At 35.1% G+C, this 27430-nt stretch overlaps 1 protein-coding gene across 2 annotated transcripts in view; it reads left to right on the top strand.

Moving 5' to 3' along the window:
• Positions 1-27430, top strand: part of SEMA3A (semaphorin 3A) — a 349768-nt gene that overhangs the window by 176538 nt on the left and 145800 nt on the right. For both annotated transcript variants that reach the window (XM_020884043.2, XM_020884044.2), the window contains 2 exons: positions 16437-16594; positions 24514-24576. In XM_020884043.2, coding sequence (XP_020739702.1) covers positions 16437-16594; positions 24514-24576 — 221 coding nt within the window. The remainder of the gene's footprint in view (positions 1-16436; positions 16595-24513; positions 24577-27430) is intronic.

Here is a 27430-nt window from a genome sequence, read left to right as displayed (position 1 = left end):
TTTAGTGATTTCTTGATTTTTTAAAGAAGTAATTTCTTCTCACTGAGTGCTTAGAAATGGTAAAGCAACAGCTATATTTAGAAAAATCTAGGAAATCTCTCTCAATTTTGTAATTATACTGGTTTGTATTACTTTTTGAGTTTTATCAGTAGTGGCATTTAGCCTAAGAAGAAACGAGTGCCTATTTTACATAAGGTCATTACAAGATTAATACAAAATTAAATTTAAAAAATCTTAGAAGCCTTGTTGAAAATACATTGCTGCTTAGAGACACAACAAAATACAAAACCCTTTAAAGCAAGATTTGTGAGGTGTAAGTACATAACTTGTTATTTTCACAACAATTTATTAATTTTATTAGAAAATTAAAATGTCTTTTAAAGAATAAACATGCTCCATTTATAGTTTATAACATTGTTTTTTATCATTTAATCAAAAATCCAGTAATAACAGTATTGTTATAAAGACATGGGCTTCCCTGCTAGCTCAGTTGGTAATGAATCCACCTGCAATTCAGGAGACCCTGGTTCAATTCCTGGGTTGGGAAGATCTGCTGGAGAAGGGATAGGCTACCCACTCCAGTGTTCTTGGGCTTCCCTTGTGGCTCAGCTGGTAAAAAATCTGCCTGCAATGTGGAGACCTGGGTTTGATCCCTGGGTTGGGAAGAGCGCCTGGAGAAGGGAAAGGCTACCTACTCCAGTGTTCTGGTCTAGGGAATGCCATACAGTCCATGGAGTCACAAAGAGCTGGACATGACTTTTATTACTAAAAGTTTGGTAATAACAGTATTGTTATAAAGATATGATCGACAGAGAAAATCTTCTATTAACTGTTTACATGCAGAATCAACAAGTATCAGGAAAATGAAAGAATCAGGGTATCAGCGATCTTTTCATTGCTCACATTGAACTACCACTAGGGTTATATTAGTACTGAACGGCACTAACACACACTTTGTCTCACTGCAGGTCTAAAGGCAAATTTTACTCCTGCTATTCTCTGCATCCAGACTCATTTTGAGTTTCATTTTGCATGTGTGTTATGGTCAACATGGATTAAAGGGATATTGAGTTTCGAGTTTTGCTCTAAACAGTGTTTATAACTTATCATTGTGACATTGATATTAGTGCCTTGTTTTGTTCTTTCTTTTGTTATTTTTAAAGAAGAAATCAGCTGCAGTTTTTGATGAAGTATGGAAGGAAGTTTAAAGAGGACATAAGCTATTTTTTTTTTTTCTTTTTTGCCTACCCTTAAAAAAGAGGCAAATCTGGTTCTCAATTAGGTTTTGTCTTTGTGGCGATAAATGTCTGTGTGTCCTGTGTTGGTCTAGAGAATCTAGTGTGTGCTGTCCTGTCCAGGCCAGAGATGATCTTGATTTAATGGGCCCTGGGACAGCAAGAATTTTCCATAAACAAGCTGGAGTTTTAGCTTCATCCTAGGGAACCCACTTAGTTGTCCTTTGAGCTCTTAAACCAAACCTGGCTCACATTCTATTTAATTTTAATCCTAGACTAGCTATAATCATGACCCAATCTAAGAGTATATTTACAGCAGGGTGTGTTTGGAAAAGAGAATAGACTAATTTATACTGATTTCAATTTCTGTATAAGGTAAAATACTTATTTTGTTTTCATACAAAATTGATTTTAGAAATAGTATTATCACATAGCCTTACAAAAAGCTATTTGGGCAGAGTCAAATATAAGAGAACTTAATTTTCCCCAAATTATCTACATGATAATCCTATTATCTCCTTTTTATTTGTGTATGTAGAGAGATTATAAAATGTCAATGAATTATTATGAACCAACTTGATTAGGGCATCTGACTTCCATTGCTTAATTAGTTCTGAAGTATGTTAACTCCAAAACTAAATAGATCATTAGGGGAAAAATACTTGTGGCGTTCCATCATAAATAGTATGTTATTGTCACTATGATAAGGAAGTCCCAAGGATGCATCGTGTAGCTTCATCTAGAGACTCTTTGAGTTCATTGGTTTTCAACATAATCCTCTCCCTATCTCCCTCCTACCCTTCTGCAGGGAAATCTGATTCAAACAAAATCCTGTTTTAAGGAATCCACAAGCCTTCATAATCAGAATCTATTTTTATTCTTGTTATAGAAGTGAGATATGTCATTTGAGGGCTTCTGAGGAGACTCAATTGTGAACAATCCACCTGCCAATACAGGAGACACAGGTTCCTTCCCTGGGTCAGGGAGATCTCCTTAAGAAGGAAACAGCAACCCACTGCAGTATTCTTGCCTGGGAAATCCCATGAATAGAGGAGCCTGGCAGGCTATAGTCCATGGAGCCACACAGAGTCGTACATGACCTAACGACTGAACAACAGCAGCAAAATGTCATATGAACACCTTCCTTTCTCTCCCATCCCCCCCCCAAAAAAAAACAATTAAGAAAATATCTCAGGTGAACAATTTCTACTTTTCAGCTGACAAACTTACTTTGCATTTGTTTGTGATACTCAGATACTATGTAGTTTAGTGATAGAAAAAAACTAGAAGTAGTAAGGACAACAGGATAAATTATGAGTTATTTAACTCACATGCACTATTACACATGATGAACATACCTATTTTATCCACCTAATCAGAAATTCATCATTCATTTGATAAGCATAACAAACACTTCTGTTAGCCACATCTAGGGTTTAGGTAATTCCTGCTCACAGCTACACACAACTGCTTCTCTGATTTGTTCATTTGATTGACCCTTGATAATATTCACATCATCTCCTGGTCTTATTTATGACTTTCTCTTTTCCTCAAAACTTCAAGAATTAAATAAAGTTTTGTCTCAACTACAGAGGGTCACCACAAACATTGAATTATGTATATTCTCCAGTAAGTTCACACTTAGCCATACCAGTTTTTGTCAGTGAGTAAGGAAAATTTTTTTGCTCTCATAAATGTGCCTTGGGATGGAAATAATGGAAAATACTAAATACTCAAATTGATTTCTTAAAAACTCATTTGCTCTGTGTTAAAGTAATTCAAATCATTCTTAAACAGTTTTTAAAAATATTCTTAGAGTGACCATACACATCAAATAATAGATGGCTAAGCGATTTATAGCTCAACATTCAGAAAAACTAAGATCATGGCATCTGGTCCCATCATTTCATGGGAAATAGATGGGGAAACAGTGGAAACAGTGACAGACTTTATTTTTTTGGGCTCCACAATCACTGCAGATGGTGATTGCAACCATGAAATTAAAAGACGCTTACTCCTTTGGAAGGAAAGTTATGACCAACCTAGATAGCATATTAAAAAGCAGGGAGATTATTTTGCCAACAAAGGTCCGTCTAGTCAAGGCTATGGTTTTTCCAGTGGTCATGTATGGATGTGAGAGTTGGGACTGTGAAGAAAGCTGAGCACTGAAAAATTCATGTTTTGAACTGTGGTGTTGGAGAAGACTCTTGAGAGTCCCTTGGACTGCAGGGGGTTCCAACCAGTCCATCCTAAAGGAGATCAGTCCTGGGTGTTCATTGGAAGGATTGATGCTGAAGCTGAAACTCCAATACTTTGGCCACCTCATGCGAAGAGTTGACTCATTGGAAAAGACCCTGACGCTGGGAAGGATTGGGGGCAGGAGGAGAAGGGGACGACAGAGGATGAGATGGCTGGATGGCATCACTGACTCGATGGACATGAGTTTGAGTAAACTCTGGGAGTTGGTGATGGACAGGGAGGCCTGGCGTGTTGCAATCCATGGGGTTGCAAAGAGTCTGACAAGACTGGGCGACTGAACTGAACTGAAGCAATTTATAAGTATTTAATCCTCCATATGTGACTATATTACACAATTTTCTTACAGGAAAATGAAATATTTAATGTTTAAGTGTCAAAGTAAGTTTGCTTTCGTCTAGTCATGTAAGGAAGTGCTAGGTACTTGAAGAACACACTGAAACATGTTGTGGTATGTGTAAATAAGACAGCTGAAGAACCAAACTTTAAATGATATTTATAAAATTAGACCTCTTGTTTTTTAACTTTGCTAATGTTGCATTGCTTACTCAGAGGCTTTTAAGGAACACTTTCTTGTGAGCTGATTAATAATGGAAACCTGCCTGTAGCGGAGCCTTACAAATAAGACAAAAGACAGATTAGGGAACAAAAATTAAACCCCTCGATTACTAGCCCATCACTCAGAGCACCAAGTTACACTGATGTGAGTTGTAAAAGAAGTATCTGCATTTCAGTTCTACATCTTTTCTAATGATCTTGCACAGAAATGAGTGATCAATGATAATATATCTTTGTATGAACAATTTTTGTCTACATTGAAACATTTAGTTAATGTAATAATAACATTTAAACTTTCATTTTCATTTTTCCAAAGAGAAGTAAAAGTTAAAATATGTGTCAGTTATTTTGTAAATTATTTGCAACATTTTTTAAGCATACCCCTGTGCCCCAAATTTACTGACATCAGGGATCAGGCAGCAAAAATAAAGCAAAAAAAATTAAGTCACAATTTTTCTAGAAATTTATTTGAAAAGAGCATTGAACTGAGATCTTAGAGACCTGAATTTAAACTTGGCCTCTGTAACTGTTATTGGTAAAATCACTCATGACTTTTTGTAAATGGAGGTAATCAGACTATAATCTGAAGATCCTTCTAAATATCTAACTCAGTAACTATTCAGATAATTAGACACATATGCCACCATGCTAACTTGATATCTAAAAAAACTAAAAACATATTCTACTCCCCATCCATACAAGTGGCACACAATTAATGCATTAGCGTGTATTATGTTTAAAATGTATGGAGCATCAGAGGAGGGAGTAATACCTGCTAAGCCTCAAGGCTTTTATGGGAGAGATGTCTACTAACTGTACCTTGAAGCATGAGAACCTGAAAAGTAAACTAGAAAAAGGAGAGGGCAGGCTAGATTTAGAGAAGAGTAAATTGGCCATTTCTGATGGGAACTTAGAGAAATAGACTTAAAACAAGACTGCAAAGGAACATTAGGAACTGTGACTTTTATTAGGGAGACTGAGCAAAGGTAATGGGTGTAGGTACTTAAAAAAAAAAGAAATACTACATATTTGAAATTGGCTCTGGTCAATTTTATAATGATGCCTTGAAGAATATATTAAAATGAGTTTAAGATACAGATTCAGTTAAACTATTGGCAAAAACTGTAGCAATAAATTATTGCTATTGTAATAGTTACTGTGTTTAATATTACTGATTAAATGAAACTCTGAATTCAAACTGTAGTCATGATTTTTATATGTCAAATGACCATAACAGTGCCTGACACATAGAATTTTTTAAAATAGCCATTTTATAACCATGTTACAAATAATTCAAGGTTTAGATGGCATGATTTTATTGGTTATTTGAATGTAATTAGAAAAGCTAGTGTATAGTCCGACATAAAATACATCATGCTTATTCCTAGAAGTTTGTTATTACATTTACTTTTTCTGTGTTTTTGCTACATTTTGTAAAAGCTGTTGCAAATACTATTTATTTAGACACATATTTCTATGTGCCAACACTAGGTATATACCACGGAAAGGTTTGAGGACTAGGAACACAAAGATAAGAAAAAGCAGAATGTTTTAACTCTAGAAATGGAGCTAAAGAGATAAAGCAGCAATTAACTTGCATTATTACATGATACTCTTTCACAAAGGAAGGCATCATATACTGTCCTGTAGAAGGTTGGAGAATTCACAGGAGAGCATTAACCTAGATCCTGGAATCTGAGTAGATTCACATGGTAAGTTCGGGTGGAAGATGGCAACCATCGGGAGATAGAAGACATTCTAAGCAGTGGTGACTATAGATAGTAGGCCACTGAGGTGACTGGTGACAATTCTGTTAATACATATGCATGTGTGTGTGTGTGTGTGTGTGTGTAAATGTGTATATTTACATGTCATTATATATAGGATACATACACTTAACCACAATCTATTGGTAAATTAGCCCCAAATGTGTGGAAAATGCTAAGGGCTCAAATCTTGTGTTGGAAATTTCTAAGCAGGTTTTAAATAGATAAATGATGTAATATCTGTGCTTTTAAATCTGATTCATTCCTTGTTTGAATGAATATATTACTAAGAAATTGTTATTGATATAGTCTCGAGTGAGTGGGTGGTCTGTCTCCTTAAATCTTGCATGTTTGAGAATGTCTGATACTGTCTTTCTTGCTGGGTATAAACTTATTGAGTCACATATGTTTTCAGTTGGATATTTGCACAAATTCCTTCTTTGATTTCTGGCAAACAGTGTTGTTTTGAATAAGGATACAGCCTACTTGATAACTTCAATAGATGACTGAATTTTATTCATGAATTCCAAATATATTCTTCCTTTGTTTAGTAAGTTTCATAATTGACCCTCTGATAGATTAGATTTTCCTAGAAGATGGTAACATTTCAATCTGCAGATATGTTTATTTTTAGGATTTTGAGGTTTTATTTCCTATCATCCATTCTTATTATCTTCTCATTGATCAATTTTACCTCTTTTAATTAAAATTTGATTTTGTTATTAGTGTGAAGCTTTGGCAACAAAACTTAATCTAACTCTCTTTTCCATGTCAATTCCTCTTTCCTATGCTTTTTGGTTGCATTATGGTCAACTTTCTATCTCTATAACAGTGAGAGTGAGCTCGAGGAGTTCACAGTACGCAATTGTTATTTTTACTTGAAAACAAGCTTCAAATTTTAAAATACATTTTCTTCTAGGGAAATATATTCTTTATTCTTTCATATTTTGTAATTGGTGTGTGTCTTATGAAACCCCATCAAAGACACTGTGGAGTAGTCTAGTATTCACACTTTTCCACTCCTACCTTCAAAGTAGTTTATCCACAGTGATTTCCTTTAGTGGGAGGGTAGTACACACACAGTAAATATTATGTACAAGTGTGTTATTAGAACAGTACGTGGCAAATAAATGTTAGTTATGATGATGTGTGTTAGCTGTACTTCCAATTTTTATGGATATTTTCCAGTAATTTTATACCTATATAGACCCCTACAACTTGTTTATATAATAAAGCATTTATGGATTGAAGGTCTATGATTTGTTAATACTTTGGTCACTAATTATATCCCACATAGATATAGGATATAATTACGTAGTTATTGCTGTAGTTCAGCATTTTATCTCAAAATATTTCATGCTTCACTATTTTGGATGTGTTCTCTTAATTATTCATGGTTTGATATTCTGTGAGTGTATTTTTTCTGGATATTTTTCCCTCTATTTTCTTCTTTTTTTAAAATGAGATTCACGGGAAGGGGATAAAGTTAAGAGTGCCTTTTTCTCAACTATACCAGGAGAGTGTTATATTTATTTTGTATAAAGATTTTTCTAGAGGCAATGCATAACATGAATGTTGTAACCTTACAAAGGAAGTTCTGTTAGAAGATAATTAGTGTAATCAAAAGATGAAATTATAAGGAATTAAACTGTGACAGTGAGGATATAAGCAGAAGAAAATATAGGAGAAATTATAGCATTGAACAAAACTGAAGTGATGGAAATGGTCTGTGGATGACGAAGAGGCTCTTGTTTGTATGATTCTTTGGATGAGTGACACTTGTACCTAGTTTTAAAATGAACCAAAAGGTGATGATATCAATGGAAAAAAGAAAAAGGAGTGAGTTCTAACTAAGTCATGCAAACTCTTGAGATATTTGTGCAATAACTAAATAGAGGTTACTAGTAAGCCTTTGTTTGGCTTTTGGGGGGAAATCTGTCTTGGAAGATATACATATGAGACATGTCAAAATACTGCTTGTGATGAAAGCCATAGTTGTAGATAAGATTATAAACAGAGTTATTATTGTATAAAAAGACCAAGTACCGAGTAAATAAAATAGTGTAAATATTTAAGAAACTATTAACTAAGGTGAATTATGTGATAGTGAGAGGTAACCAAACTTCCCAACAATCAGTTCTAAGTATTTTCCAAAGTATATTCTTATATTTATCTTTTCTTCTTAATGATCAGTTCTTAGTATTTTCAAAAATTCCTCCTTCTTAGAGGTGGTGCAGAGTAAGACAGTCTGTCCTCTGGTGTTGGGAACTGAAATCTTGACTCCATCTCATGAACTCTATGACCTAAGATATTCCCAATATCTATCTGAGTCAATTTCTTCATGAGAAAAAAAGGAAATAAAAGTTTCCACCTCAAGATGTTGCAGGACTTGAATGAGTATACTAATAAATCATTCAACAGTATTTTTGGCACATAGTAGACACTGACAATTTATTTCTTTTTTATTTTCTGTTCTTTCTCCTGGCTTTTACTCATGTCCTCTGAATGAAATGTTCCATTGCACCCCTTTCTGCTGCCCTGTATGTTTTTTAAGGCCAGGCTTAATTCCCAAACTTTCTCTAAGGATTACCCACTTCTGGTAGCATTAATTTATCCTTCCTATAAACTTCCTCAGCTTTTATTATTCTGTCCAAAGCTCATGTGGGTACCCAGAACCTTGATCAGGGGGTCTATCCAAGTCAAAAAAGGCTGATGTATTCAATTCAACTATAAGAAACATCTGGCAGAAGACAGTCTTGGCATCATGTCAGTGTAATGGAGACTAATATCAAAGATCAGACTGCTGGCAAATACAAAGAAATACATTGAAAGGAGAACTTGAAGAAATATTCTAGGCAAAGGTCATGATGTTGTGTTTTATAAAGTGTTGTGGCCTCTGGCACAAGCTAGAGAAAGTAGCAAATTTGTTAGGGTAAAAGTGACATTCAGACCAGGATGTTTAAACTGGATGCACATTTTTAGTTTACCTGTTATCTAAGATAGATTTTTTTTCCTAAGTATATTCAAAAAATACATCGGACCAAACTTTGTAAATTGAGAGAATATTCTCAGCACCATCAAATAAATAATAGCATGTAGAGCTCACTAACATTGGGTTTGTTGGTTCAGTGACAAGATGCAGTGGCCAGAAACGCTCGGAGTAGAGTTCATTCTCTGCAGTTTATGTTAGAGCAGTACTTCCCAAATAGAAGTCTGCAAAAAGCTACCACCCTTCTCCACATTAAGTTCTAAAAACTAGTCCTCGATGAAACAAAATAAAGTAAAAAGAAAAAATAAGATGAATTTCTCTACAGTATAATTTTATTAATCTCTAAAATTTATTCTTTGTGTATTTTTGGTCCTTCCTAAACTTTTTGTTAGTTAAATAAAATTCCTTCTCTTCTTTGTATAAATGAAAATAATAGTAAATAGCACTTATTCTATTGTTGTTTTTATAGTACAATGAAAAGTTGCCACCTTTTATTTCAGCCCTCATTTCTCTCTTGGAAATTTAAATACTCTAGGAAGCCCTGAAATATAGACTCTTAAATTTGGGGCCTCAGTGAACTTTTCCATATTTACAAATATCTGAATGTGATCACCATTTAGTCAAAATATTTTGGCATTGTACAAATTTTGGCTGCTTTAAATAGAATCTTTGTTCTGTGCAAAGGACAAAGTTCAAGCCATGGAAAAAGGACATAAGCCTAAAGCCATGAGTGAATACAGGCAATTCATTAGAAAACAGCAACTGGTGGGGTCCCATTACCTTTCATGCTATAAAATTAAGAGAAGGGTGGACTTTGGAAGGAAGGAAGAAAGGAAGGAGGAGAGAAATAGAAACAGAAATGTCATAGAAGTTGAAGTATAAAGAACAGGATGACTGTTGTTTCAATTTGAAGGTCAAGTGTACAGCAGTTCTCTTTCCAGTTGTAAAAACTCTAGTTCTGGATAGTCTTGCATTCAGGAAATCAGTATTCATTTCACTGTGTTTTTGAAATTTGATCTGGTCATTGTAATGCAGTCATCTATGTAAATCTGTGCTTATCCTAAAGATAATCAGGACAGCACAAGAACTATACAACTTTTATTGTGTAGAGCTGAATCAACAGATGTGATTTTGGTGTAAATTTTCTCACCTTTTTTCTTTTCCTATGTTACACATACAAGAAGAACACTAACTTACATTTTAAACAATGTACTGATAGTGACATCTAACTTTGTTTTTTCCTTTACTCAGAGTTACATTAGAGATCCTGATGGATTCAAGGGGAAAAGGCAAATCTAAAAATTTATAAATAAGTTGAATGAAAATTAGAATTGACTCATTACGAAAAAAATCATGGGTTGTCACCCATGATTATTTTGATAGGATATTCTGACTGAAGGACAAATCAAGTAAAATTTTTTCTCTCTTTTGCTGCATAGTATTAGATTTTTAAAAATCTTATCACGTGGACTTTATTTGTATCTTGAATTTCAGAAGATTCAGAAGATTTTTAGTAATACATGACAAGAGAATGCAGTCTATTTATAATTGAAAATCATGCTGCTTGAAGTTATATGAATCAATTCTCCTTCCAGAACATGTGTAAACTTATGCTTATTGTCTATATTGTCTTATATATAGCATGTCTTAATAATAATGGTGGTAATAGGTGGCAATTATTGAACACAACTATTTGCTTGGCTTTATGACCAGTTTACCTTTCATTTGTCATTAAACAAAATATATAAACACTAAATCATTTGTTGAATCTGGAATAAACAGAATGTTTTCTTAATTATCTTACAAATATAAGAATACATAGTTTATTAAGAGTGCTTGTCTGAAATAGCACTTTTGATTACAGTCCTTCACTTACTTTCCTTTATGGTTGACCTGGCCTATAGAAGTTGAAGTCATGTTTCAATGAGGGAGAAACTGAATTGTACCCAAGGGAATTAGTGCCTTTATTTGCTTTGTCTACTAGGATTCACCAAAGTCAAGTTGATTCTATAGAAATTTGTGTTTTTCTATAATGAATAGCTGTTGTTGACTAAATGTGAACATAGGCAAGATGTAAGAACATAGTAGGATATTAAATGTCTCATATTACTGAATATTAATTCCAAACCCAGTTTGTGTAATGGCAAAGTTTACATTAAAGTGGCTGAAAAGAAACATCTAAAATTTTTTGATTCTAAAGGAGTAAAGTCAAAATTGAAGTTAATATCAACTGTAACGTAATATGTCAATGTATAGGAAAAATAAAATCATAAGCTTATAATTTAAAAACCATAAATGAAAACAGACTATTTAAAAATGTGAAACCTAGACTTAGGGAAAGAGTCTCTACTTTTAACCTAGATTTTTTTCACCCTGAGAAGAAGTGAGATAATCTAAGCAATCCAGAATTTGCCCTGGCTCAATGCCAAGAACGTCTCAGAAAGATTCTTCTCTGTTATGAAGTGATGGATAAAATCCCTGATACAGAGGAACATGTAAGGAATTAGCAGCAAAAGAAATGATGAGGCAAAATTAAGTACCTTCAAAGAATATAAAACAGCTGCCAACCTATACTCCAGGAGAATATTGTCTTTTTGTTTAATGAAATGATCCACCAGAAACATTTTTATAATGTAGTTTATTTACAGAGTGATTTCACACATAAATGACTAAACTCTTTTCTCTTAAGTTGTCAGTGCATAGAAACCACGCATTCTCCCTAAGCTTAATTTATAAAATTCAACATGTAACCTATTTTTCAGTTGTATGAATATTTTCATTATTTGGAATTATGGTATTGCAAAATTCAGACTTAAATTGAAGAAAGTAGGGAAAACCACTAGGCCATTCAGATATGACCTAAATCAAATTCCTTACAATTATACAGTGAAAGTGACAAATAGATTCAAGGGATTAGATCTGATAGCCAGAGTGCCCAGAGAACTGTGAATGCTGTTCGTAACACTGTACAGGAGGCAGTGATCAAGACCACCCCCAAGGAAAAGAAATGCAAAAAGGCAAAATGGTTGTCTGAAGAGGCCTTAAAAATAGCTGAGAAAAGAAGCAAAGCTAAAGGTAAAGGAGAAAAGGAAAGATACACCCATCTGAATACAGAGTTCCAAAGAATAGCAAGGAGAGATAAGAAAGCCTTCCTAAGTGAACAATGCAAAGAAATATAGGAAAACAACAGAATGTGAATGACTAGAGATCTCTTCAAGAAAATTAGAAATACCGAGGGAACATTTCATACAAAGATGGGAAAAATAAAGGACAGAAAATGTATGAACCTAACGGAAGCAGAAGATATTAAGAAGAGGTGGCAAGAATACACAGAACTATACAAAAAAACAAACAAACAAACAAAAAAAACCCTAATGACCCAGATAACTATGGTGGTGTGATCACTCACCTAGAGCCAGCATCCTGGAATGTGAAGTCAGGTGGGCCTTAAGAAGCATCACTCTGAGCAAAGCTCGTGGAGATAATGGAATTCCAGTTGAACTATTTCAAATCCTAAAAGATGATGCTGTGAAAGTGCTGCATTCAATATGCCAGCAAATATGGAAAATTAGCAGTGGCCTGAGGACTGGAAAAGGTCAATTTTCATTTCAATCTCAAAGAAAGGCAATGCCAAAGAATGTTTAAACTACTGCACAATTGCATGCATTTCATACATTAGCAAAGTGATGCTCAAGATTCTCCAAGCGAGGCTTCAACAGTACATGAACTGAGAACTCCCAGATGTTCAAGTTGGATTTAAAAAAGGCAGAGGGACCAGAGATCAAATAGCCAACATCCATTGAATTATAGAAAAAGCAAGAGATTTCCAGAAAAACATCTGTAACATGGAGTATACAAACCCTTTAACTGTGGATCACAAAATGAACTGTGTAAGATTCTTAAAGAGATGGGAATACCAGACCACCTTAGCCACCTCCAGAGAAACCTGTATGCAGGTCAAGAAGCAACACTTAGAACCAGTCATGGAACAATCAACTGGTTCAAACATGGGAAAGGAGTACATCAAAGCTGTATATTGTCACCCTGCTTATTTAACTTATATACAGAGTACATCATGTGAAATGCTGGGCTGCATGAAGCACAAGCTGGAATCAAGATTGCTGGGAGAAATATCAATAACCTCAGAAATGCGAATGACACCGCCCTTATGGCAGAAAGCAAAGAGGAATTAAAGAGCCTATTGGAGAAAGTTAAAGAGAGTGAAAAAGTTGGCTTAAAACTCAACATTCAAAAAACTAAGATCATGGCATCTGGTCCCTCATTTCATCTCAAATAGATGGGGAAACAAGGGAAAGAGTGAGAGATTTTATTTTCCTGGGCTCCAAAATCACTGCAGATGGTGACTGCAGTCATGAAATTAAAAGATGCTTGCTCCTTGGAAGAAAAGCTAGACAGCATATTAACAAGCAGAGACATTACTTTGCCAGCAAAAGTCCGTCTAGTCAAAGCTATGTTTTTTCCAGTAGTAATGTATGGATGTGAGAATTGGACCATAAAGAAGGCTGAGCACCGGAATTGATGGTTTTGAACTGTGGTGTTGGAGAAGACTCTTGAGAGTCCCTTGGACTGCAAGGTGATCTAACTAGTCAATCCTAAAGGAGATAAGTCCTGAATATTTATTGGAAGGACTGATGCTGAAGTTGAAGATCTAGTACTCCAGTACTTTCTAGTCAGCTGGTATGAAGAGCCGACTCATTAGAAAAGACCCTGATGCTGGGCACTATTGAAGGCGGGAGGAGAAGGGGATGACAGAGGATGAGATGATTGGATGGCATCACCACCTCAATAGACTTGGGTTTGAGCAAGCTCTGGGAGCTTGTGAAGGACAGGGAAGCCTGCCGTGTGGGAGCCCATGGGGTCACAAAGTGTCGGACATGACAGAGCAGCTGAACAACAACAATAAATGATAAAGAAAGTCATTATTTTTATTATTTAAAGTGCAGCCAACATACAGAAATTGGCAAATGAAAACCAATGAAAACCAAGGAGTTATCGCTGTTCTTATTTATCCCTTAGCCGTACACAGTTACGCTAACAAGCTGGTACACTTGATAAGACAGTGGAAAAGTACTTCTTTCAGTCAGCTCCATCTTCCCTGATTTCCTACCTGTAGTCGAGAAGACCAAACATATTAATATTTCACCTCTCCTTCTACAAACAGGTGTTCTTTAACTGAGTATTTTTCATGCAAACTAGTAATTTTTATGAATTACTTAATTTCACTTTCGTAATAACTCTTGGGAGAGTCGTTATTAACCCCTTTCTCTACAACCTGAGGCCTGAGTGATGTGAGGACCTCCCCTGAGTCTGTGCACCAGTAAGTATTGTGGTGGTGCCTGTGTTCTCACCTGTAGCTACGACTCTGTACTCTGAGCTACAGCAGTTGTCTTCCTGCTACTCGTCCGCTTCATGTTCAGAGGCCTCTCACCTGGTTTCTATGCGTGTCCAGTTAAAATCAGTCTCTTAAATGACCCTCTTGATGACTAATATCTACGTAATTGTCTTGATTTAGACTCAGCGGGCTTTTACCGTTGTTTTTAGTTTGCCTAGCTACCTACAGTTTGGTCTCTCTGGTGTTTGGGTGGAATTAGAGTTTAGGATTGGAAAGAAGGGTAAAGGTCATCTACTCTGTCTGATAACCAGAGCTCTGTGTGTAGTCGGGCAGTGCCCGAGCGCGTCCAGTGATACGGCCCAGTCTCTGGTGTAGGCCTTTCCATCCTCACGCAGCTCCGAGTGCCTGAAATTTCAGTCTTACATTGGCTCTGTAGCATTGATCCTTTACAATCATTGGTGAGAGGAATGGCATTTACATCCGTATACTGTGTGGTGGATTCTCTGTTCTTTCTCTTTGGAGACTAATAGCACTCATTGTTTCAGGTATGCTTCACATGAATGAAACTGTTTCCCTTGATCTGTGTCTTTTTTTCCTCCTGCCTTCTATTCTTCTTTCCTTCCTTTTTTTTTTTGGTCATAAGTTGAGGGTGAAATAAGATAAATCCAGTAGTGTACTGTTTCTTATGAATAACTTTGAAAAGCATCTTTTAGCAATTTATTAACAATTATTACAGTTTTGCGTGTAAGATGGGTAGTTAGATAGGTAGATATAGATAGACAGACAGATATTCCATTTAATATGTATTAACCCAGTAATATATTAAAAAAAATGTGATTTGTAGATGATACGCTATTAACTATATGTTTTCTTATTAATTCTGGTATGTAATTCATTTATATGAATGATGGTAATAATTGACAGTGTGATGCAGGCTATAAGTAATTAAAGGAAAATATTACAAATAAATTAATTCTGTGTGAGTCTGTTAGGGGTTTCATTTGAACTAGCTTGGAAGAGTGATGCTGTTTTCCCTAGGTAGCATATAGCTGTAGGTGTCAGGAAAGGCTAATAAGTGGATGACTATGGAGTGTGTTTTCCTGCCCTGTAGTGGACATGAGAAGGAGTACTGAGGTGGGGTTTAAACTCAAATGATGTTTATCTGAACTTTAATGCTAAGTTAAGAAGTTTGAACTTTGTTCTCTATTAAAATATTATTTTGATGAGATGGAAAAGGAAGTAAAAAAATAAAATAAGGCAACTTATCGAATGACTAATGTCCTGGGATAGGTCTGGGACAGAGGAAGGGTCTTCATTTCTGCTTTCATTTTTGGAAGGCACGTTCTACATTTTATGGCTGCTGATGAAAATTTCTACTATGCATGCATGGTAAAAATCTGAATCACTGATTCAGAACACATTTCTGAAGAGTTCCCAACATTTGTATTTTGGAATTGCGGTGGTGGTGGCGGCAACGGCGGTGGCAGCAGTGGTGGTGGTGGGTGTGTTTATGTAAAGACTGCGTATGTAATTTCAGTTGAAGCAGATAAAAGAAACCTCTTCGGTAATGATCAGCAATTACCTTTCTAGTGCAAAGACAATTTACTGTTCTTTCTATTTGAAAATATTTTTCTTACTTAAGGTATCTGAAGGTTCATTATTTGCCTGTTCACAGCAAAAGTAAATTGGAAATTGATAAACTAAAAAACTGAGATCACATAGCAAATTAATTTCAGTGTTTTCATAAAAAACTAACTCATCCACATGCCAGTTACAAAATATTACAAAGTTAGTGATTTAATTATCAAAAAGGCATACTAAAATTCTTTATTAAAGAGAGACCTTAAACAACCTAGGAGTTTGTTTTCCCCACACCTCTGCTCTGTTGTCCCTTGAGCTTATCCTTCTAGCAATGACTTGGAGCAGGTGAAAACCACTTAAACAAGTTTTAATAAGAGTTAAAGATGTTTTATATACAAACTGACCATTCTAATTCATTGCCACATGCAAAGAGTTTCCATCAGACCAGTCATTTGGACAAAGTATTTCTCTCCTTTGTTCTGTAGAAGTATGTCATCTTGAACATGAAATCGGCACATTAATGGGACCATAACTTCCATTTCATTGAAATGTAAAGAGTCCTGTGAAGTTTTAATATCACAAAGAATAACCACTGATTGGTAACACACCAGGAAGTAGCCACATTACCATGTGCCAATCGTCTCTACTCATACCGAACCTCACATTAACACTCAATGTCTTGCTTTGTTACCTTGCAGAAATGTTGGAATCCAACAATGTGATCACTTTCAATGGCTTGGCCAACAGCTCCAGTTATCATACCTTCCTTTTGGATGAGGAACGGAGTAGACTGTATGTTGGAGCAAAGGATCATATATTTTCATTCAACCTGGTTAACATCAAGGATTTTCAAAAGGTACCTTTATTCTGATACACGGACTATAATTTTTTTGAAACAATTTAAGTTATATAGAATTTTATAGCTATTTAATTATGTGACAACTGAAAAACTTGTTCAAATTAATATTTTATCTTTCAGACACATAAAATTAAAGCACTGATTTGACTTTCACAAATCAATGTATATAGTAAACCATAAAAATCATCAAGAAGGAAACTGTAGTATTTTTGGTGATCATTATAAGAAATGCTAACTTTAGCTTATTTTTCTATAGTTGCATCCTTTTTCCTGAATACAATTAAATACCTAAACCATTATAGAAATGTATAATAATTGATTTCATATACTAGGTATATGTGTACATATATTTATATATAATTTATGCATCTATCTATATTGCCTAAAAATGCAGAGTTCATCAGTCATTATATACACACCTCATCTGATGTGTCACTCATGTTTGTAAAGTTTATTATTAATGGGACACAGTTACTCTCAATCCATTTACATATTGTCTGTGTCTGCTTTTATTCTACAATGTCAGAGCTGAGTAGCTGTGAAATAAATCATCTGGATCAGAAAGCCTGGAATATTTACTATCTGGCCCTTTAAACGAAAAGTTTGCCAAACCCTGATCTGGAAGATTCGTTTTCAGTGTTCAGTTTTTTCAAATGTGGTCATTTAGACACTAGTCTTTTATCAGTTTTTAATATACTTTATAAAAAGTATTAGTAATACTTATAGTATTTATTACTTATTTAATTAATACACTGTATAGTTTGGAAAATAAACATGGGATGACAAATTAGTGGAAATTGTGCTACTGAGTCTATATGCTGTATTCTAAGTCAAATATTTATTTTCTCAGTATTTCCAGTCTCAATTTTCTGAGAAACAAAGATCTTTATGCAAGCTTTCCCAAGAGTGTGAATGTAACATGGTTTTTAGGATGCATGCGTACATGTATGCTCAGTCCCTCAATCATGTCCGACTCTTTGTGACCCCATGGACTGCAGCCCCCTAGGCTCCTCTGTTCATGGAATTTTCCAGGCAAGAATACTGGAGTGAGTTGTCATTTTCTACTCCAGGGCATCTTCCTGACCTGACCCAGCAATCAACCTCTTATCTCCTGAGTCTCCTGCATTGGCAGGTGGAGTCTGCCACTAACCCACCTAGAAAGCCCTTTTAGGGTGCATTGCTGTTTAGTGGCTAAGTCCTATCACACTGTTTTGTGACCCCATGAACTATAGCCCACCAGGTTGCTCTGTTCATGGGATTTTTCCAGACAAGAATATTAGAGTGGGTTGTCATTTCCTTCCGGGTCAGGATATGTTCCTGACCCAGGGATCCAACCCACATCTCCTGCATTGTCAGGTGGATTCTTCACTGGTGAGCCACTAGCGAAGCCCCTTTAGGGTACATACACTTCAGTATTTATACAATTCAGTATCATATATAGTTTTACTTCTTAACACTGAGGGTTTTAAAGTGGTGTGTCTCAACTTCTTATAAACTGTAGTGAACTGGACAATAATTTTTTAAAAATAACAATGTAAAAAGCTTTTGTAGTGGTTGAAGAATGTTGCCTAGGATACAATAAAGATTTCATTTCAGGGCTGATTTATTTCTAATAGAGTATGCCACTAAAACTAACACTTTTATTCTGTTCCCCAAACCCTAAAATTCTGACTGTGAATTATGAAATTTGATTTTTGACATATAGTCATAAAATGGCAGTGCCCTTACTGATATATTTTGAAATTAAAATATGGCATTTAATAATCGCCTTGATTTCTTCAGGCTGTTTCTTTTTTTTTTTTTTTTTGATATTTCAGTCTATTTGATTTTGAAGCCTCCTCAGATGATAGCAATATCTCTAAAGTTACCTATTATCTAAGGAAATGGGTTATCCATTTGTTTTTCTGAAATGATAAAAATACCTTACATCTTTTGTAAAGGTCACAAAATAAGGAGGTTTTTGTTGCTTTAGTGAAAGAAAACCACCCTTTATAAAATGAAGGAAAATCTAAGATGATTAGGAAGACTACATATTTTAGTAATAAGAGACTACATCAGTTCACAATTTAAATGTTTATAGAATTTTCATCATTCTATAAAATCCATATATGAATATAAATATATGTGGTATATATATATCTACATAGACAATATGTGAGCAGATGTTACTTCAAAATATGTTTAATGTATTGATTGTGTTTCTTCTAAATCAATATTCTTAATTTTATATATATATATATATATACACACACACACACACATATATATATATATATATATATACATTCAGTTCTAAAATTGAAAAGAACTAAATTGTCATGTAAAACAATTTACTATGCTACACCTGAGAAAAATCCTGGAGACATTTTTATGCCTGGGATATATCATTTACAGCAAATACTTAGAAAATAGATTCAGTAAAAGTTCGGTGACTTGCCCAATATCAGTGTTCTTACTATAGCTCCTACTCTTGATTCAAATCATTATTCTAGTAATATGTAACATATTTCTAATTTTAAACATCAGTTTTGAAAATATTTAATTTTAATTGTCACACTGTTTATAAGGTAAATGCAGTTTTCTTAAGGATTTTCTTCTGCTTGCTTATATTTGTCTATTAATGTTCTTTTAGCCTATGTATAATGTTATTCAATAACTTTTTCCTAAACCTCTACTTAGGCATAAAATCTGTATAAAATAAACTCAGTATAAAATCTGTAGGAGGTACAAATAATTCTTGAGGCACTTACAAGATAATATTAAAGTTGAGATTTATGAATTTAAAGGTAAATATTAGGCCAACCCTTGTTAGAAAAACAGTCTCTGGTTTAAGTGGACCTTAGAAAACATATTTGGCTTTGATAAAGGGCTACATTTCTTTAAGGTGAAAATGCTTATTCAATGATGAGTAAGAGGAGCTACCAAGATTAAATGTATAGAGCATAAAGAAGGGAGAGTCTAATATGATCGTGAAGCACTTTCAATATGAGGGTAAGAAATGTAAGTGCTAATGAGTGTTAATGAGATTAATTACCGGGCTTCCCTCGTGGCTCAGTGGGAAAGAGACCACCTGCCAACACAGGAGACACAGGCTCGATCCCTGAGTTGGGAACACCCCCTGGAGAAGGAGATGTCAACTCTATAATTCTTGCCTGGGGTATCCCAAGGACAGAGGAGCCTTGTGGGATACTATCCATGAGGTCACAAAAAGACCTGGACATGAGAGACTAAACAACAACAATTAAAATAATGAGAAATTTTAGAGCAAGGAAAAGAAAATAGCAACAGGTTAATAAATCTAACCAAAACTTAGGAACTATCCTTCATGGAAATAAATGCTATTAGAAAGACAATTTATATATTTGCTCTATTGACTTATAGTTATTCTCATTAAATTGCTTTCCAAAAGAGCACTTTCTACACCAGAATTTATTTATTTTTCATGTTAGATATTTAAGCCATTTTTGTTCAGCCTGGTCTGTAATAAGTTGAGACTACACACCCCTCTGGAATGCAAAAGTAGATAGTCAAGAGATACCTGGAGTAACAGGCAAATTGGTATTGGAGTACAAAATGAGGCAGGGAAAAGGCTAACAGTTTTGCGAAGAGAACGAACTGGTCATAGCAAACACCCTCTTCCAACAACACAAGGGACGTCTCTACACATGAACATCACCAGATGGTCAATACCAAAATCAGATTATATTTTTTGCAGCCAAATATGGAGAAGCTCAATACAATCAGCAAAAACGAGACCGGGAGCTGACTGTGGCTCAGACCATGAACTCCTTATTGCAAAATTCAAGCTTATATTGAAGTAATAGGGAGAACCACAGGAAAAGCAAATGTTTCATTTGACCTAAATCAAATCTCTTGTGATTATACAGTGGAAGTAACACATAGATTCAAGGGATTAGGTCTGATAGACAGAGTGCCTGAAGAACAATGAACAGAGGTTCATGACATTGTACAGGAAGAAGTGACCAAGACCATCCCCTAGAAAAAGAAATGCAAAAAGGCAAAATGGCTGTCTGAGGAGGCCTTCAAATAACTAAGAAAAGAAGAGAAGCTAAAGGCAAAGGAGAAAAGGAAAGATACCCATCTGAATGCAGAGTTCCAAAGAATAGCAAGGAAAGATGAGAGAGCCTTCCTCAGTGATCAAAGGAAAGAAATATAGGAAAGCAATAGAATGGGAAAGACTAGAGATCCCTTCAGAAACATTAGAGATACCAAGGGAACATTTTATGCAAAGATGGGCACAATAAAGTACAGAAACAGTATGCACCTAACAGAAACAGAAGAGATTAAGAAGACGAGGCAAGAATACCCAGAAGAAGTAGGCAAAAAAGATCTTAATGGCCCAGATAACCATGATGGTGTGAGCACTCACCTAGAGCCAGACATCCTGGAATGCAAAGTCAAGTGGACCTTAGGAAGCATCACTATGAACAAAGCTAGTGGAGGTGATGGAATTCCAGTTGAGCTATTTCAAATCCTAAAAGATACTGCGGCGAAAGTGCTGCACTCAATCTGCCAGCAAATTTGGAAACCTCAGCAGTGGCCACAGAACTGGAAAGATCAGTTTTCATTCCAATCCCAAAGAAAGGCAATGGCAAAGAATGCTCAAACTACTGCACATTTGCACTCATCTCACAGGCTAGCAAAGTACTGCTCAAGATTCTCCAAACCAGGCTTGAACAGTTATGTGAACTGTGAAATTCTAGATGTTGAAGCTGGATTTAGAAAAGGCAGAGGAACCAGAGATCAAATTGCCAACATCTGTTTTATCATAGAAAAAGCACAAGAGTTCCAGAAAAACATCTACTAGTTTACTGACTATCCTGACGCCTTTGACTGTGTGGATCATAAAAACTGTCAAAAAATTCTTCAAGAGATGGGAATACCAGACCACCTGACCTGCCTCCTGAGAAATCTGTATTCAGGTCAAGAAGCAACAGTTAGAACCAGACATGGCACAACAAACTGGTTCCATATTGGGAGAGGAGTATGTCAAGGCTGCATCATATTGTCACCCTGCTTGTTTAACCTATATGCAGAGTATATCATGTGAAATGCCAGGCTGCATGCAGCACAAGCTGGAATCAAGATTGCTGGGAGAAATATCAATAACCTCTGAAATGATGATGATACCGCCCTTATGCAGAAAGGGATGAAGAACTAAAGAGCCTCTTGATGAATGTGAAAGAGGAGAGTGAAAAAGCTGGCTTAAAACTCAACATTCAAAAAACTAAGATCATGGCAACCGGTACCATCACTTTATGGCAAATAGATGGGAAAACAGTGGAAAAAGTGAGAGACTTTATTTTCTTGGGTTCCAAAATCATCCAGATGATGACTGGAGCCATGACATTAAAAGACACTTGCTCCTTGGAAGAAAAGCTATGACCAAGCTAGACAGCATATTAAAAAGCAGAGACCTTACTTTGCCAACAAATGTATGTCTAGTCAAAGCTATGGATTTTCCAGTAGTCATGTATGGATGTGAGAATTGAGCCATAAAGAAATCTGAGTGTGGAAGAATTGATGCTTTTGAAATGTCGTGTTGGAAAAGACTCTTGAGAGTCCCTTGGACTGTAAGGAGATTCAACCAGTCAGTCCTAAAGGAAATCAATCCTGACTATTCATTGGAAGGACTGATGGTGAAGCTGAAGCTCCAATCCTTTGGCCACCTGATGTGAAGCACTGACTCATTGAAAAAGACCCTGATGCTGGGAGGAATTGAAGGCAGGAGGAGAAGGGGATGACAGAGGATGAGATGGTTGGATGGCATGCCCGCGTCGATGGACATGAGTTTGAGCAAGCTGCAGGAGTTGGTGATGTACAGAGAAACCTGGCATGCTGCAGTCCATGGGGTCTCAAAGAGTCGGACACAACTTAGTGACTGAACTGAACTGAACTAAATACACCCCTCTAAATTATAAGAAAATATAGCATGAATGTTACCAAGATTACTTTTTTGTTAATAATGACATAAGAGAGAAATCTGAAAATGAGTCCTATGTTGTGTCAATGCCATCTATGAAAAACTAGGAAACTGCAAGAAAACAACTCGCCTTTTTGAACTAAAAAAGGTATCTATTTTAATAATACATAATTTTTGCACAGTCTGTCTGAAAAGTGGAATATGAAAGTCAAATCTTAGCTCTGCTATTTATTATCTCTGTGTTCCAGAGAAAATTTATATTTGATCTTCCTCCATTGTTAACTTTTAAGGAAGAATAGCTCACTTGGCTTTTCCCTATTCAGTGAGAAGACAGGGCTATGGAGCCTGTGGATTGGAGGTGCCAGCCCTTATTCAGGAATCAGGGTAATGTTAATTGTAAGAATGTAAGGCTTGTTAATTAAAATCATGGTAACTATATTCTTCCTTTGTAAAAAAATTATGAAACTCCTTTGTGAAAAATAAAACTTATGGCGCAAGTTATAGTACTTTACAAATACAGACATACATGAAAAGTATATGAAAACAAAAGGATTACATAAATTAAGTGCTTAAAATTGTAAAAAAAATTAAATGCATATAAAAAAATCTTTAGAGTTTTTCATTGTGACATGGACCTGAAATCCACTTGCCATGTCATCATAATTTATTTCAATAAGTCCTAAATTCTTATTTATAAATGCATTGCATTTTGCCTTTATTCCCTAGATTATCACAGCCTTTGCTCAAATTTATGACCATTTATATTGAATTATCTAGAAGTTCCCAAATGAATGATAATCATTCATTTTGAGACTAAAAGCTTTCTAGCAGACATGAATGACTAACTGCCATCATCTCTGAATTTTTCTTTTATATATGACTGTTTTCCCCCTGAAATTAACTGTTGTTACCAGACAAGAAAGAGGAGTTAAAAAAAATTAAAATTGCTGTGCCCAAAAAGATAGGAGTCATTGAAATTGCTCAGGGGAACTGAAAATTTTATGTTAAACTTTAGATGAGGATATTTTAATTAATTAATGTTATTGAGGGAAATGCATCTATAATCCTTTAAGCCAAGAGTCATGAATTGATTTACCTACCAGTGTCCCTGAATTCAAATCATACAGGAAACTTTGGAAAGAAGATGAACAAATATTAGGGATGAAAATGCAAAGTTATTACCCAGTTAGTCTGAGTTTTACCCACAGTGAGGAGGGTGTTTTGTTTTTTTTTTTTTTTAGGGTATCTGTTTCCTCATTTCCTCCTCTATCTCCTGAACGTATGCATTGCTACTCTTCACCTATTTTCCTTTCAAAAAAGAAAGATTCCTTTCTAAAGTGGATTTCTGGGATGGGGAATACATGTAAATCCGTGGCTGATTCATGTCAATGTACCCACTACAATACTGTAAAGTAATTAGCCTCCAACTAATAAAAATAAGTGAAAAAATAAATAAAGTGGATTTCTGTAACCCTATCAGTTGCTCATTCATGAATGTCATGCTGAGATCTGACTTATGGAAATGGATCCAGAGCACCTGATGTTTAAATTTCAAAATCAGAATCACTATTTTATGACAAAAACTGATTCACTGAAAAGAATGCAAGCTACATTCTATGCCTATTTCTGTCTCTCTCCACTAGATTCTCATGTGGTCTCAAGATCTTCTACTCCTAAACTGCCTTACAGTTCTTTCCATCACACAGTGTTTAGATCTGTTGACCACTTAAATTTCTGTGTACCTCAAATTTCATTTATACAGCAAAACCTAGCAGGTAGACAGAGAGTATATGATTTAAGTTCATGCTAATTATCTGATGCCACTTTAAAGTCTACACTCAAAGTTTCTCGCCACATAATGCTTTCTGAAACTTTCTTTGTCTCAGTTGCCCTACTTGATCTAACAGACTGTAATGTTGGATCTCTTAGAAAACTTAATTGGCAGAAAATAATGTTTCTTCTCTGCCCTTAGATTGTGTGGCCAGTATCTTACACCAGAAGAGATGAATGCAAGTGGGCTGGAAAAGATATTCTGGTAAGTATCAATCTAGTAAGTTATTTTAGGAATTTATTATTCTAGTGTCATTTTTGCTCATTGTTATATGAAACATCATGCTTTGTGGACCTAATCACTCTTTCAAAACAAATTAATGATACATAATGTTTGAATATTTTGACATTTTTATGTAAAACATTGAAAGTTTAATGCAAAGCAAGTGGGTAAAATTGACCATATATCTAAATAAAGCAAAAATCTGTTCCTTTTGATGATTTATATATGCAAAAGGTAATTAACAAAAATGCATTTTTTAGCATAGATACTTATACCCAATGAATCAACTTATTTGTACAGATTGGTTTTCATATGTTAATGCTTCTTAATTCCTTTTGAATGAATTGAAATTTTTCTCCTTCTGAGTCACCGTGATTAAATTGCACCTTCTTTCCATTTCCTTCTATTTCTTGTCTTTCTTTTCCTCTCCCCTGCTTTCTTTTCTTCCTTATGTTTCTCTTCTTTTTCCCTTAGAACTTTCATCTTTCCTTTCCTTCTTACTTCCTACATTTCATGTACTCATTCCTTAAGTAAATATGAATTGAGAAATGACTATGTAATATACATGGTCTTTGGTACTCCGGACAAAAGATGAGTGAATGGTAAGCAATCCCTACAATGATTTTACCACTCTTAATAGGTAGAGGCCATTTTTCTTGAGGTGAACTTTGTCAGTGAACCACAGGTTTGAAGCATAGCCATGTATCTGCACAGATCATGAAAGGCAGTTATAATCATTTAAATCAATGCATTAAAATGAATTCAGAATTTTAAATATGATATTTTAATGTTTTATCAGATATTTTTGGATCCAAAACAAATGTTTTGTCTCTGGATTAGCATTTAGAAGAAATTTATCCTAAGTGCATTAAGTCATAAATCAACTTGTATGTATATGTATGTGTATATATATATATATAGAGAGAGAGATAAATAGATAGGTAGATAGATATTTCCAAGGGACAATCTGATGGATTGGTAGCAGCTGCCTAAGATGTATGTATTTAGAATGATTTGAAGTGAAACCTGACTTCATGGGAAGGGATGGCAGCAGTGTTGGCTCCCAGTGAAAGCAGATGAAGGTGCACAGAGCACAGCTATCTTCCACCCATGATGAAGACATATGAGCAAACGTGGGAAATTTATCCTTAAAAATTTAAGTTTAGGGACACGTAGTTTTTGAGACAGGAGCTCACTATGTCCTTCTTTGCCTGGCAAAGCAATAAAGCTATCCTTTTCTACTTTACCCCCTCCAAAAAAAATTTCCATTTTAAATATAGAGATTGTAACTCACATTACACCTTCATAAACATAACCATTTTTCAGATTATGTGAAAGTAGACAAAAAATTCTGTTCTGTCAAACTTTATACTATCCTAAATTAATACATAGGTTAGGGTGATTGAAAAGGAGTAAATTGAAAAATTAAATAAGACTTCAAAAAAGCCAAGAATTTTATGTTGATTCCCACTGACTCATTAATTTTACTTGAGCAAGTACCTTAACTGGTGGAGTGGCTTTATAGTGTCTTATCCGTTAAATGGGACAGTACCTGTTTTGCAATTATGAGTTAAATGGTTTTTGTGAAAATTATTTATAAGATAATACTGCATAAGTGTGGACAAAATATACGGCTGAATAAGTAAATATTTATTAATATTGAAATGCTATATTTATCACTAACAAACTTGAAGGATTGCATGTGAAAATAACTAAGAATGGAGAGAAATGGATGTTTTACCTGTATACAGTTGTCACTTTTAAAAACACATTTTTTCTCTTTCTATTAAAATATAACAGGCAAAGACATAGGCACTTAAAATTATTGAGAATACCTCCTATGCCAAGTGCTATGATAATTTAAATAGTATTTTATGTGTAGTTTTTTAATAAAAATTTACCAAATGGGTATCATTACCACCATTTTCTTAATCAGGAAATATAATGATTCAGAATATTCATTCAAAATGTTCTCATTCAAAAATTTTGAAACATTTTGAGTACAATACTCTAAGCTGAGGTAAAAAATTTTGTGTCTCTGCTTATGTTTTTGGTATTGTGTGGCATGTATGGATTTGAATTTGTGCATTAACACACAGATGATGAACAATAGAGACTGAAAATGTCTTAGATGTTCCAGTCTTTTTAAGAGTGTCTTTGTGTGTGTGCTCAGGCACTCAGTCATGGCCAGTTTTCTGACCCCATGGACTGCAGCCTGCCCAGCTACTCTGTCCGTGGGATTTTTCCGGCAAAGAATACTGAAGTGGGTTGCTTTTTCTCCTCTAGGGGATCTTGGTGTGGACATAATAATAACCTGCTCATAACATTTTTGTAAGACTCAATCACAAATGAAATTATTACCTAGACTGTCATGCATGATACAAATATTAACTGTTATTAGTGTATGTAATAGATTTGCTTGGACAATTTCTAAGTGAAAACATTGTTAATGAAATATGTTTTGGTCCTCGCTAATAATCACAATCACTGTAATGTGGCACTGTTCTGAATTCAGTAACATTTGAAAATTGAAGATAATAACCATACTTAACTGACAGATTATCTGGATTTTATAAAAAGCACTGAGCCAAGTACTGACCGTTTCTGATCCAATGATTAAATTAGCTCCTTCAGTTGCTAAGATAGCAGATATTCTTTTTTGTGGTTTCCAACATTCATCTCAGTCCATTTCCCTTATCTTCCATGCCTCTGGCCTTGCCTCATCGCCCCTGCCCTAACCTCTCATCTCCTTCCCTCCTCTCCCACTCCTACTCCTCAGTCAGTGCCAAACACTGAGGGATTCTGGTGTTAGCACAGTTAGATCAGCAGTTGCAGT

The sequence above is a fragment of the Odocoileus virginianus genome, chromosome 1 (genome assembly GCF_023699985.2).
Source record: "Odocoileus virginianus isolate 20LAN1187 ecotype Illinois chromosome 1, Ovbor_1.2, whole genome shotgun sequence".
Classification (NCBI taxonomy): domain Eukaryota; kingdom Metazoa; phylum Chordata; class Mammalia; order Artiodactyla; family Cervidae; genus Odocoileus; species Odocoileus virginianus.
Note: the sequence above shows the minus strand (reverse complement) of the source record. Positions and strands in the feature narration are given on the sequence as shown.